Source organism: Narcine bancroftii, chromosome 3 (assembly GCF_036971445.1).
Source record: "Narcine bancroftii isolate sNarBan1 chromosome 3, sNarBan1.hap1, whole genome shotgun sequence".
In the NCBI taxonomy this organism is placed as follows: Eukaryota; Metazoa; Chordata; class Chondrichthyes; order Torpediniformes; family Narcinidae; genus Narcine; species Narcine bancroftii.
In genome coordinates this window covers 36678640-36691620 of record NC_091471.1, presented here as the reverse complement: position 1 = coordinate 36691620, position 12981 = coordinate 36678640, and the positions used below count along the sequence as shown (strand labels likewise).

Below are 12981 nucleotides of genomic sequence, written 5' to 3'. Positions count from 1 at the left end.
ACGCGTAAACGCTGAGTATCTCTTCCTTGCTTTTTTTTCAAATGTAAACAGCGTCCTGAACTCTGCACCCAGAATACTGCGGTGAAATATTCTCGTCGCAATCCTTTTACACATTTCTTAAGAATAAAAACGCAAATATCGCAATGAAAATATGAAAGCAAATAGCGAAAGCGTAACATTGAAGAAGGATGCATAGAAATTAAACTAGTATAAATATAACAGTCTGCATTATGTATCGAGATATTTCTCCACTAATGGATATACATTACATTTTGACGATGTTTTAATAATCTTGGTGAGGCGTATAATAATACTAAGAAGGTGTTAAAGAAACTGAATTCAATTGACTCTTTCTCTACAGTGTGTAAAGCTCTAAAGGTAGGCTCGGTTGCCTGAAGCCTGACGTTTGGGAGTCTGTGAATTTATTAGATACTTGAAAAGACCATTTATCCAGTGTCAGTCAGGGAGTGACGTTAGCAGCTGTGATAATTGCTGTTGGATGGCAGGGCTGAGAGTTCAGAGCTGGAACACTCAGCCCAGGGGCTCCCTGCAACGCTTAAACTCTGCTCCATCACAGTCCAGAGCAGCCTCTGACTGCTGCAGCTTCTGGGATGTGCCTTGAAACAGCGGCCAAATACGCCAGGATTTGCAAACGTGCGAGTGGGGTTAAAGAAAGATTCGGGAGGAACTGCTGGCGAGGCCACAACAATGCTCGTGTGACGGGCAATCCTCTTTTTTTTAATAGAAGGTAACGTACTTGTTTAAAAAAATAATATGCATATTGAAAACAGTGACTGAATGATCAATTGAATGAAATAGGCAGTCGGGGTTCTTTCTGTTGGTATGAGTATGAACCCATCAGACCAATGTAACCACCATGTTATTTCCATTCTTCGTTTTCCATCCCCACTTGTTTGCTTTCTTCGGTTGCTCTCTCTCTCTCTCTCTCTCTCCCACACACACACACACTCTCTCTCTCTCTCTCTCTCTCTCACACACACACACACACACACACACTCTCTCTCTCTCTCTCTTTTACATACACACACATTCTGTCTCTCCCTCTCCTTTCCCTTCCCCTTCGCTGTTCTGCTCGCTATACATCTTCCTCACTGTGGTCCCTTCCGCTTCGAGCTTTCACTGTCCACTCTCACAGACTCCTTTATTGGATCCAAGTGGAAACGTCGCCCGTTTCTTTTCACCCTTGCGTCGATTATTTGTTATTTCTTTATGTAAAGGGGTTGCTTTTTTAAGAAAAAAAACACCAATCATCACGTGGAGACAGAATGTTCCGAGCTGAATCTGAACAAGTTCCCACTTTTGTAATAAATCATCGACCGGAAGAAACCTTGACCTGATTGAAGAGATCTCGAGAGTAACCCGGCGTTTTGTGTTAGGATCCCCTTTTTTAAATGTCTGGTTCTCACACATGTTTGGCGAATTTATGAAACAATAAAGTTCATAACAATATTTCTGTGATCATCAATTTTCGTCTAGCCGATACAAAATATTGATTAATCTATTAATGTACAATTATATGAGCAACGTGTCCGCATTGAATCGGCCTTATTATACTGATACCGCCACCAGCCCTCATGCCATGATCGATGATGCCTATTACAAGGTGTATTGTGATATTGATTCAAGCCGAAGACGGTCGCGTTTCTATTTTAATGGTGTTTTGTATGTCGCAGGTACAAGGAAAGTCTCTGATAAATAAACGTCAGACAATATGGAAAACATCTCCACTCCACTCCCAGGGCCCACTGATGTTGCACTTACAGCACCCACAAGTTCCTTTGAGCAAGATTCCCTCGGTCAACAGAGATCTCCCCACATCCCCATGAAACCCAATCAAGTTGGCCAAGTCCTACTGTACGGAGTGCCCATCGTGTCACTCATCATTGATAACCAAGAGAGGCTGTGTTTGGCTCAGATCTCCAACACTCTGCTTAAGAACTACAGCTACAACGAGATCCACAACAGGAGAGTTGCCTTGGGGATCACCTGCGTCCAGTGCACGCCGGTCCAACTGGAGATCCTGCGCAGAGCCGGAGCCATGCCAATATCATCAAGGAGATGTGGGATGATAACCAAGAGAGAAGCCGAGAGACTTTGCAAGTCCTTTCTAGGTGAGAACAGGCCTCCAAAGCTCCCTGATAACTTTGCTTTTGATGTTAGCCATGAATGTGCTTGGGGGAGCAGGGGGAGTTTCGTCCCTGCCCGTTATAACAGCTCGCGGGCAAAATGCATCAAGTGCTCCTATTGTAGTATGTACTTCTCTCCCAACAAGTTCATATTCCATTCTCACCGCACCCCGGAGGCCAAGTACACCCAGCCTGATGCTGCCAACTTCAATTCGTGGAGGAGACACCTAAAGTTAACTGACAAGAGCCCTCCACAGGACTTGGCATATGCATGGGAAGATGTGAAAGCCATGTTTAACGGCGGCAGTCGGAAACGTGCTTTGCCTGGCCACTGTGGCTCGCTCAGTTCGGAGAAGACTGTGAGTAGTGTTATTACCCATATGATGACCCCAGACCTCTCTCAGAAGAGAACCAGGTTCACTGAGGACGACGAGGATGGAAACAGCGTCTCTTCGCGGAAAAACCTGCGAAGTTACCCAGTGATCCCCGTCCCGAGTAAAGGATTTGGGATGCTACAAAAATTCCCAGCGGCCTCGCTATTCCCTAATCCTTACACATTCCCCGCGTTTGGTCTCTGCCAGAAAAAGGAGGATGGCGACACTCTTTCTGGTGGGCAGAAACAGAACGGGCTCTCCGGACTTCTTTGGCCAGGCAGGAAGGATGCGTTTTACCCACCACTCTGCATGTTCTGGCCGCCAAGAGCGACGAGCGGCATCCCCGTGCCAACCTACCTCCAGCCCCCGCCCAGTGCCATCACACCGGCGGGGGATTCTCAAAATTTACGGCAAGCTTTCCTTGATCTCTCCGAGCAAAATGAAGCTGGGGGCCTGGCAAGTCCAAGGGACAGCTTATTTGATAACGATAATTTAAGCCACCCCACCACACCTGATCACAGACTAACTGCTGATGGGAGAGTTAAACTCTTAGATGTGTCTGCCTTTACAAGCAGGAAGCAGAGTTACCTGTCCGCCTTCAGGCCCGTGGTGAAAGACATCGAGAGCATCGCCAAGCTTCACGGCAACTTGGAGGATTTTGGATCCGATCGGCAAGTCTCCCCGGGTACCAGCTGCAGTTACCATAGCGACAGTGTAGCGAGTGAAGAAGAACAAGAGGTGGATGTAGAAAGCAACAAACACTCGGGTGAAGGGCAGGAGGATGCCAGCTCCCCCGGCCATTATAACCAGAGGAACCTGCAACAGGACAACCGGGCCAAAGAGAGCAAAGAAAAGACCACATGCCCCAGCTCCAAATTAGAACCAGCCGTGGACTCGAACGATCCAACGGAAGACCTTGCCATTAAAAGGGGCTCCACGCCTTGCGATCCATCGCCATTGGAGCAGCCCAGTTACAAATATGTAAATATCAGATTTCGACTATTTACCTAATTATTACTTGAAGACAGCTTTGGGGTAGAGTATACAGGGAAGGCGCGGCTAAGGACTATCGTCTCCCTTAAGAAATTAATAATGCAATCCCGTCACCTAGTTCCTTTTCGCAACTCGATTCACTGTAATATATGTAATTTCGCAGTATGTGAAGGTTTAATGTGTCTTACGCAGACGTGTGTGTTATCTCTTTTCCTGGAAATTGTAATAATTGTTCAGGAGTGTTGTATTCGCCCCCATTACATGGCAGGATGTAGAGTTTACACTGGGATTTCCCATCTAATTAACAAGAGCGTTCGCTCACTGTCCGATCAGCCTAATCGTTCTTTAAATTTCTCTGTTATTTTACAACAGGGTCCTAAAAATGGAACCAAAAAGCATTCACTCTTTTCTAAAAAGAATGAAGATAATTTTGCTAGTAAGTGAAAAATGGTTTATGTCTAACTACATCTTTACAAAAATTAAAAAAAAACAATAATAAACTTTGCTCCATTTGAAAGCGGAGGCACAAAACGAAAATGTAGTCGAAAATTACTTATGTTCATAAGTTCTCTTTCATTTTTCACCTTTTATTTACCATGACCCTGATTTTATTTGAACTGTCGTTGTGCTTGAATTCTGTGTTTAACATCCTGGCTTCTTTTTGCCTCATTTAAATGGTCTTGGATTAACTTTTGATCCCTTTATTTCTTTAACCCTTTGTTTATTTCCGACCACGCAACCGTCCATGGCCTTGTTTATCCATAACCTTGTTCTGGTTCGTAATCCAATATTTGCTTCTGTGCTAACGTGTGCAGATGAGTCGAAAGCGGAAGAGTCTGACAGCTCCGGGGTAGGATTCTGGCGGGAACCCGGGGGTAAGTAAGACCAGGCAGACAAAATGAATAAATATATGAAACTTTAGAACGACGAAGTAGTACATTCTCGAAATTTGCAAATCTTACATTTAAAAGCAATACAAATAATTATCCTGAATGGGAGATTACAAATAAATCGTATAAATTAACTAAATGGACCTGAGTTTGCAAGAAGGAGAAAATAGTTGGATTATCAGGTGTAATTATAAAGCTGCAAATGCATACAGTGCATTAGAATAGATTGAAAGGAAGAAAATAAAACGAACACCCTTTAGAAAGTAATATTTTACAATAAGTAAAATAAGGTCATAATCTTTTCCTTCAAAAGAATTGTAAAACGAAGCTTGTTGCTTTTAATATTTGTCAACGGAGATAATAAAGGTATTTTATGACAGCCATCAACATTGATATCATCTGGTTCATAATGAGTCTCACATACAATACATTAGAACATTCCCTTTATTATCTTAAACAAATTAAATGAATCCACCTTTTCTTATTGCTAAATGTCGCCAAGGGCTTTACCTAAGACAGCAAAGGACGTGATTAGAAGTTCTGATGCACCATCTCAATTGCGCTGGGCTGGAGAAGTATCTGTTGTAGGGGAGAGAGAAAAAAAAGAATCTAATTTGCCATTTATGTAATGCAAACTCGTTTGGCTTTGTCGATTCACGGTTAATTGACTGTCAAACGAGGTTGCTATCCCGGGGCAATGTCTGCAAATTTGCCTGTCAGATGAGAGAATCGAGGGTTCAGAATGATCTCGCGCGCGCACGCACACGCACGCACACACACACACACACACACACACACACACACACACACGCACACGCACACACACACACACACACACACAAAGCTTTTTGCTCTTATTAGGAGGAGGAGTCCATCAAATATCGGCACCACAAACCATTTTATTTAAAATACCAGTTTTCCTGGGCACATTGATAATGTGAAATATCTAGTTTATTTTACAGCTGCAAAGGCCATTAAGAATAGATAAACACAATTAACGATTCAATGGGCAGTTCTCCTGCAGGTAAAAAGAAATTGCAATCCCCGCTTTCAGCAGATCATTCCAAAAAGTGAAACCTTGGAAACAAAATAAAACAAGAACCACAGGTGCTGGAGAACTGAAATAAAAGCAGAGAATGAAGGCCAGGCAGTCTCTGAGGAAAGAGAAACCACATTTAACTTTCAGGTCGAAGACCCAACGTTAAAACGGAGAAAAGGGCTCTGACCTGAAACGTTAACTCTGTTTCTCTTTCCACAGATGCTGCCCGACCTACTGAGTTCTTCCACCGCGCTACGGTTGTACCTGGTTGAGAAACTAAGTTTTCACAAAGGTCTGAAGAAGAAAAGCATAGCCCGCTGGAGGAATTCAGTCAAGCACTCTCAGTTGGGGAGGGCGGGGGGCGGAGAATGGTCGACGTTTGGAACCTGAGCCCATTCTATTTTCTCCCACTGATGCTGCTTGTCTCGCTGAGATCCTCCGACAGATTATTTTTGGCTTCAGATTCCGGCGTCTGCAGTCTCCTATCTCAAAATTCGAAGCATGTTATTTGTTCATCTGTTTTGGTTATAGTTGACCACGAGCAAGAATCAACGTCTCGAGTTTCCATTAAAACGGATGTGGCAAATATGGAGAAAGGTAAACATGTTCTGTAAGGGCAAACGCACACACATACACCTGATTTACACAATTCCATAGAAATCTGCATTTATATAGCGCCACTAAGGTAATAAAATACCCAATGCCTTGCATAGTGACCAAATTACATTAAGTATAGTTGGGCTGTCCTTTCGACTACCGGTGGCGATATTTTCATTTTTATTCTTGCTTTATATACTTTTTTGTGAATTATTCAAACATTCACACACTCTCTACCGTTTATCATGTATTGCATTTATCTTTCCCATTCAACCAGAAGCGTTAGTTAAATGAATTTAAAATGAATCCCGCTAAATGAATTTACCCATGTGGGTTTTGTTTTTCAATGTCATTTGCCTCAGCACAATTGGGTTACTTGTAATCTCTAGTAAACACACCGAGTGTCAATACTAACTTCAGGAATGATTAGTGTTTGCTGGAGATTGCTGTGTTTTAAGGGGGCATGCTGATTTTAATCCCACTTCAGTCCTGCTCCAAATATCACTCCAATTTTGAGAACGCTTGCGTGTTTCACACTCTCACAGTAATGCGAGCTTTCCCAGAAGCTTCCTCGGAGCTTCATCACAGAATTGTCTGTGGCCATTGGACTTTCGCTTTGCTGTGGGCGACAGCCAACGAGACGTACCTGGTATTGAAAGCAGCTAAACCTGCTCTTTGACCTGGACTGACATCAGAGCTATAAATCAGGCGCGCACACAGACAAAGAAATGGATAATCAGTAAGGAAGAATAGAAAAAAAATGTCTTCATAGATTAGAAGACATGAAAAGTGAGAAAAAGTATTTGCCTTTTTTATTAGTTTCAATCGGGGATGATGGTGTTCGCTTGTGAACTGGCAGGACATTGTGCATGGTGGAGAGGATTGTATAAAATTGTTTTCAACCACATACTTTTACAATATGGAAATAAGTTCTTCGGAACCACTTGGCCATGCCGAACGAGGCAAGTCCCTTTCCGCCCAGACTCCTCTAAATCCTCCTTAAAGATGCAAATCAAATTTGATCCTTTAAATTATATTTCTGTTTTTTTTAGAAGAACTTCAGAAAGTGTTGTTGGAGCAGATTGATCTGAGGCGGAGATTAGAGCAAGAGTTTCAGGCGTTAAAGGGTAACGCTTCTTTCACTGTTGTCAGTAAGAAAATATTCTTCTCAATTTTCTTGCGTTGCGTTTAAAGTTCAGGCATTAAATCCAAACATTTCACAGAGCTCCTAAAATAGGCAGAACGCACCCGTCGATTCATTTTACAGCAGTAACATATACGTATGAACTTTTAAAATAAAATGCAACCTCTTTCTGAAAGCGTCTTTCTCAACTTTTTTTTTACGTTTCCCATCCATGATAAGTCTTGTTAATTTGGAAGCAATTTCTACTGTGTCCATGTAACGCATTCGTGTCATGGCATCTGCTAGGGGTGGAAATATAATCATTGCTAACATTTTGTCTGCAAGGATATATTATCAAATGTTAAAGTGAAGAAATTTTGCATAATTATCGTTTTGATTGATTAGATCGAAGTCTCCTTTTGTAACAAGGTTACAAGGTTTTATCAAACTAGATAACAACATTTTTCAAAAGGTTTGCTTCCTGAAAAAATGGGATTTATGATAGACAATTTCAAGCCGAACACAAAGATAATTTCAGATTTGGTGTATCACGTAGGAAGTTGAAGAAACATTAAATTAACTTTAATTGAATTTAGTATGTTTTAAAAAAATCACAAAATAATGCTGACTCATGTTAGTTCAGGACCTAAAATTATTTTACTGCTGATTTTCGTTTGTACTCAGCATCTGATGCCTCTGGTGTCAGTGTCCAATAATAGTCCGTCAGCATTGCTGAATTCCAGTTGCCCTGATACCACTTTTCCATGGTCACAATGTTCTGGTGAAACCCTTCTCCATGGTGGTCACTGACTGCACCAAGATCAGCAGGAAGAAGTCCAAGTGTGAAAGCAGAAAATGAATTTTCAACGACATGGACTGTCCATTTAATATGCAGAAGATAAAAATTTCTTCTCTGAGTCTTTATTCCAGCTGAAGCATGATGACAGTCAGCTGGATGTAGTTTGGTGCTCTGTATCCTGCCAAGAAAACTCTCAGCAACATATTTAAATGCTTGCATAGTACCCGCATGGAGTGTATGCCCAGCATGCTTGGACTGACCAAAACAGTTTGTATTGTGGACAATATACTCGTAGACTTAAAATATGAGAGGAAATCACAAAATCTGAAAAATGCAATGTGATAGGAACATTTTAGGGCAAATTTTGTGATCAACAGCCCAAAATCCATAAAATACACCCAATGTGTCCAGGTAGCAAAACTTTCATTGTCCAGTGTCATTGATAATTATTGCATGTCCAGGAAACATCTGAACCATGAATTTGCTTTTTTTTTATTGGTCTACCTGTTCATCAGATAACTTCCAGGATCAAATGAAGCGGGAGTTAGCGTATCGAGAGGAAATGGTTCAGCAACTACAGATGGTGAGATGAATTTTTATGATTATTTCACCACATCTATGCTTGTGACTATTTTTACATCTGTTCATGAATGACCTTGTTCCTGGTATTTTCTGTATTCACCATTTATCAAGCAAGCAAATCTAAAACAGAGAGATTTAGGAGGTATTGTCCTGTTCTCACTAACCTGAAAGTCTTAGAAGTGTGAATAGGATGGAGTGGGATAACCAGATTGGTGACATTTGGCACTGAATGCAGTAAAGTGAGCATGGCTATAAACCAATATAACAAGCAAACTATTGGATACAATGTGATATGGTGAACAAACTGAGGCTGGAGCTAATGAAATCATGAACAGACTAAGAGTGGTACAAGGTGGTAAAAAGGGACACAGTCTAATGTTGTGAGCAGGATTTGACCAGGCATGACGTAGGATTGTGAAGCAACTGTGCAATAAAGTGAGGAAATTTGGGCTGGTAACAATATAATAATATAACAATAGCAAGACAATAATGGGCACAATGTAATGTAGCAAGATTGTTGAGAATGTACACAATGTCATCAAAAAGTAATAGAACTGCAAATGCATGCTGGAAATCCAGGGAATAAAACAGATATTGTGGATTTGTTCAGAGGCATTCAGCATCTGTGGAGAGACAAACAGAATTTACAATTCAGACCATAACACTTAACTGAGACATGCCTCATACCTCCAGTATTTTCAGTTTTGTTTACTTTGAGTATAATGTAATTCAATTAGCAGAATATTTTGGGACAGCTAATAGCAAGCTCAGTATAATAGGTTCAATACCAGATCTGCACTACCCAAAATATTGAGCTGCTGAGAAAGGACACAATTCAATACACTGTACAGACTGAAATTTGGCATAATATGGCAAAAATAAATGGACTGTGTTTGTACCCAATATATTGGAGGAAATGGACAGTAAGCATACTGGACATTGTGAATTTTAGTGAATAAACTCAGAAAGACGCAAACTAAAATAGTGAGGAAATAGAAGGCAAATTCCACAGAAAATAGTAAGTAAACTGGTCAGCGGGTTGAGCTTAGGTACAACATTATGTAATGGACTGAGGTGAATGGGTCATGTATTGAGCAGAAGGATGTCATGTTTCAAATAGATTTAGAATGAGCACATAATTATAGTCTGAAACTAGGCACAATACAATATAGTGAACAGATTGGAACCAAGCACAAGAGAGTGAAAAAACTGCAACAGTGTACAAGGTAATGCAGGTCATAATTATTGTTTAAATATCATTAACTGATGGAACTGGATTCAATACAACATAGAGAAAAGATTGAGATAGACCACATGGAGATCAGGCACAATACAATCTAGCAAGCAGCAGAGAGGGAGAATGTAATACAATGAGCAGACTGAAAGTGAACACAATGCAATATAATGAACAGGCCAAGCCTGGGCATAATGTAATATAGTGAACAGACTGAAATTAGCCACAATGAAATGCCCAGCCTGTGACAAAGCATCGCGAAATACAGTGAACTTAAATTGGTTCCATGGTGAGATACACTGATACTGAGAACAATGATAAACTAATGTGATAGAATGATAGACTGATAGTGGGAATAATATCATTTAGTGTGTTGACTGAGACTGGGAACCATGTAATATTTTGAACAAAATTAATTTCATTCTCGTGGATGTTGGCTGCAAGCCTGACTTTCTTGATACTGGATGTAAAAGTTTCATTGTCCTTATTGTGCACAATGTATTCCATATTTTGCTCTTTTTCTTTGAAATTCCATCATCTACTTCTCACCTAATTCAATCCCTGGCCTTAAATAAAATAACTCAATGAGAATTGCAATGCATTTGATAAAGTTTCATTAAATAAAAGTTATAGCACAGGATTGGTGATATATTGGCATGGATAAGAAGTCAAGGAAACTGAGAAGGATGTTTTCAGATTAACAATCAGTAAACAGAGGGGTGAATCAGAGATCCGTCTTTGTGTCTCAGCTGTTATAAATGAAGACTTAAATGAGGGTGGTCAAGTGACATTGACATTGTGTACATTCTCAATAGTCTTGCTACATTGCATTGCATCCAGTCTCTGCTCTTATTATATTGTTATTGCTGTAGCCATATTTGCTGATGGACAAAGACAGATGGGTTAGTACCTTGTGAGGACACAAGGAACCTACAATGAGGTAGGATTTTGGAGATGAACTCTCCAATGTGGGAAAATGAAAGGTTACCCACAACGTAAGGAAGAATAAAAGAGAAGAGACTACAATTTTTTGTCATGTAATTGAACAGCATGAAAACAGACACTTCAGACAGACTCAGCCAGGCTATCTGAGATGTCTTTCAAGACTAATACCATGCTCCTGCCTTGGGCCTATACCCATGTACCTGCTCAAGTGAGCATTTAACACTGTGATTGTAACCCCCAGCACCTCCTCTGTCAACTTGATCTGGAAAACCCACCATTCCCTTTGTGAAAAACCTACCTCTCAGTTCTCATTTAAATAATTCTCCTCAAATCTTAAACTTATATCATCTAGTTTTGGATTCTCCTACCCTTGGATAAAGACCATGACTATCACCCCTAGCCTCCTATGTTCCAGTGAGAGCAATCTCAGCCTATATAATATTCCCTTGTAACTAATGCCCTCCTTTCCAGCAACATCCCAATGCACACTTTCTAGTGCTACCACATCTCTTCCACAGTGGGGTGACCAGAACTGCACACAATATTCCAAGTGTGGCCTGACCAGAGTCTTGTACATCTGTAACAAGATGTCCCAACTTTTAAACTCAATACCCTAGCCTATGAAAGCAAGAAAGTTAAAAACTTTCTTCATAACATCCCATCAACCTGTGTTGTAATGGAAATAGATAGGTACTTGAAACACAGAACTTTAAAACAGGTACATCAATTTATCAGGAAAGCTAGTGAAATGTTTAACTTTATGGAGTATAAAAGTTGGAAAATTATGATGCAACTTTGTAGGGCGTGACCATACCTGGAGTACTCTGTAGTTTTATTCTCTGTATTTAAGGAAAAATATGTGTGTATTGAACGCAATGAAGAGAAGGTTCACTAGATAGATTTGGGGTGAAAGCGCTGATGTATAAAGAGAGGTCAAACAAGTTAGGCCTTAATTAGTAGAGAAAAGAAGGATGAGAAGTGAACTTATTGAAACATTTAAGATTCTGAGGGGGATTGACAGGTAGATTCTAAGTGAAACACAAAGGTCTGCAGATGTTGTGACTGTATTAAAAACACAGAAATGCTGGAGGAACCCAGCTGGACACGCAGCATCCATAGGAGGTAAAGATATACCACTGATGTTTTGGGCCTGAGCTTTTCTTCAAGGTATAAGCAAAGAAGTAGAAGGCATAAATAAAGAGACTGAAGACTGGCTGGGGGAGGAGTCCGGACCAACAAAAGGTGTTAATGGGATATGATAAGAGGAAAGATTTGGCTGTGAAAGGAGACAGAAGGAAAAGGGAAGAGAGAGAGAGAGTAAGAGAAAGAGAGAGAGAAAGCACACTACAGAAAGTTGACAGGGGGAAGTAGAAGGTGGGGGGAAGGGTTTAATGGAAACTGGAGAGGTCGATGTTAATGCCATCTGGTTGGATGGTGCCCAGATGGAAGATGAGGTGTTGTTTCTCCAATTTGTCTCAGTCTGACAGTCCATGAGTCTATGTCAGCAAGGGAATGGGACAAGGAATTATAATGGGTGGCTACTCGGAGATCCACACTATTACGGCAGACAGAGCCAAGGTGGTTAACCAAGCGCTCTCCCAGTCTATGTCCATTCTCCGATGTAGAGGAGACGACAACAGGAGAACCTGGTGCAGATTCACAAGTGAAATGTTGCTTCACTTGGAAAGATTGTTTTGGGTCCCGAATGGTGGTGAGGGAGGACATGGGTGTGTGGAGCATCTCCTGCGGTCACAGGGGTAGGTACCAAGGGGATGATTGATGAGGAGAGAGGAGTGGACAAGAGAATCATGGAGGGAGTGTTCCCTGTAGAAGGTGAAGAGGGGAGGAGATGGGAATATGTGTCCAGATGTGGGATCACATAATAGATGATGGAAATGGTGGGGGAGGATGTATTGGATGCAGAAGCTGGTGGAGTGGTGAGGACAAGAGGAATCTTGCCCTTGTTGTGCATGGGGGTGGAGGGGGCCAATGCAGATATGTGGATAATGGAGGATATGTGGGTGAGGGCAGAGTTGATGGTGGTAGAAGGAAAGCCACCTTGTTTGAAGAAGGAGGACATCTCTGATGATCTGGCTTGGAAGACCTTGTTCTGGGAGCAGATGGGACGGAGATGGAGGAATTGAGAGAAGGAAATTGAATCTTTCCAGGGGGCAGTGTGTGAAAAGGTGTCTTCCAAGTCGCTATAGGAGTTGGTGGGTAAATTCTGAGTTGAAATATCTAGAACTCAGGGCCATAGT

General features: G+C 41.3%; 1 protein-coding gene across 1 annotated transcript; it reads left to right on the top strand.

Annotated features, from left to right (window-relative positions):
• Positions 1 to 1732: 1732 nt before the first annotated feature.
• On the top strand, positions 1733 to 11618 carry skor2 (SKI family transcriptional corepressor 2). The gene is made up of 7 exons (XM_069923057.1): positions 1733 to 3502; positions 3887 to 3950; positions 4330 to 4389; positions 5975 to 6040; positions 7093 to 7191; positions 8478 to 8545; positions 11574 to 11618. The coding sequence occupies exons 1-7, from the start codon at positions 1733 to 1735 to the stop codon at positions 11616 to 11618; spliced, it is 2172 nt and encodes a 723-aa protein (XP_069779158.1).
• Positions 11619 to 12981: the final 1363 nt, after the last annotated feature.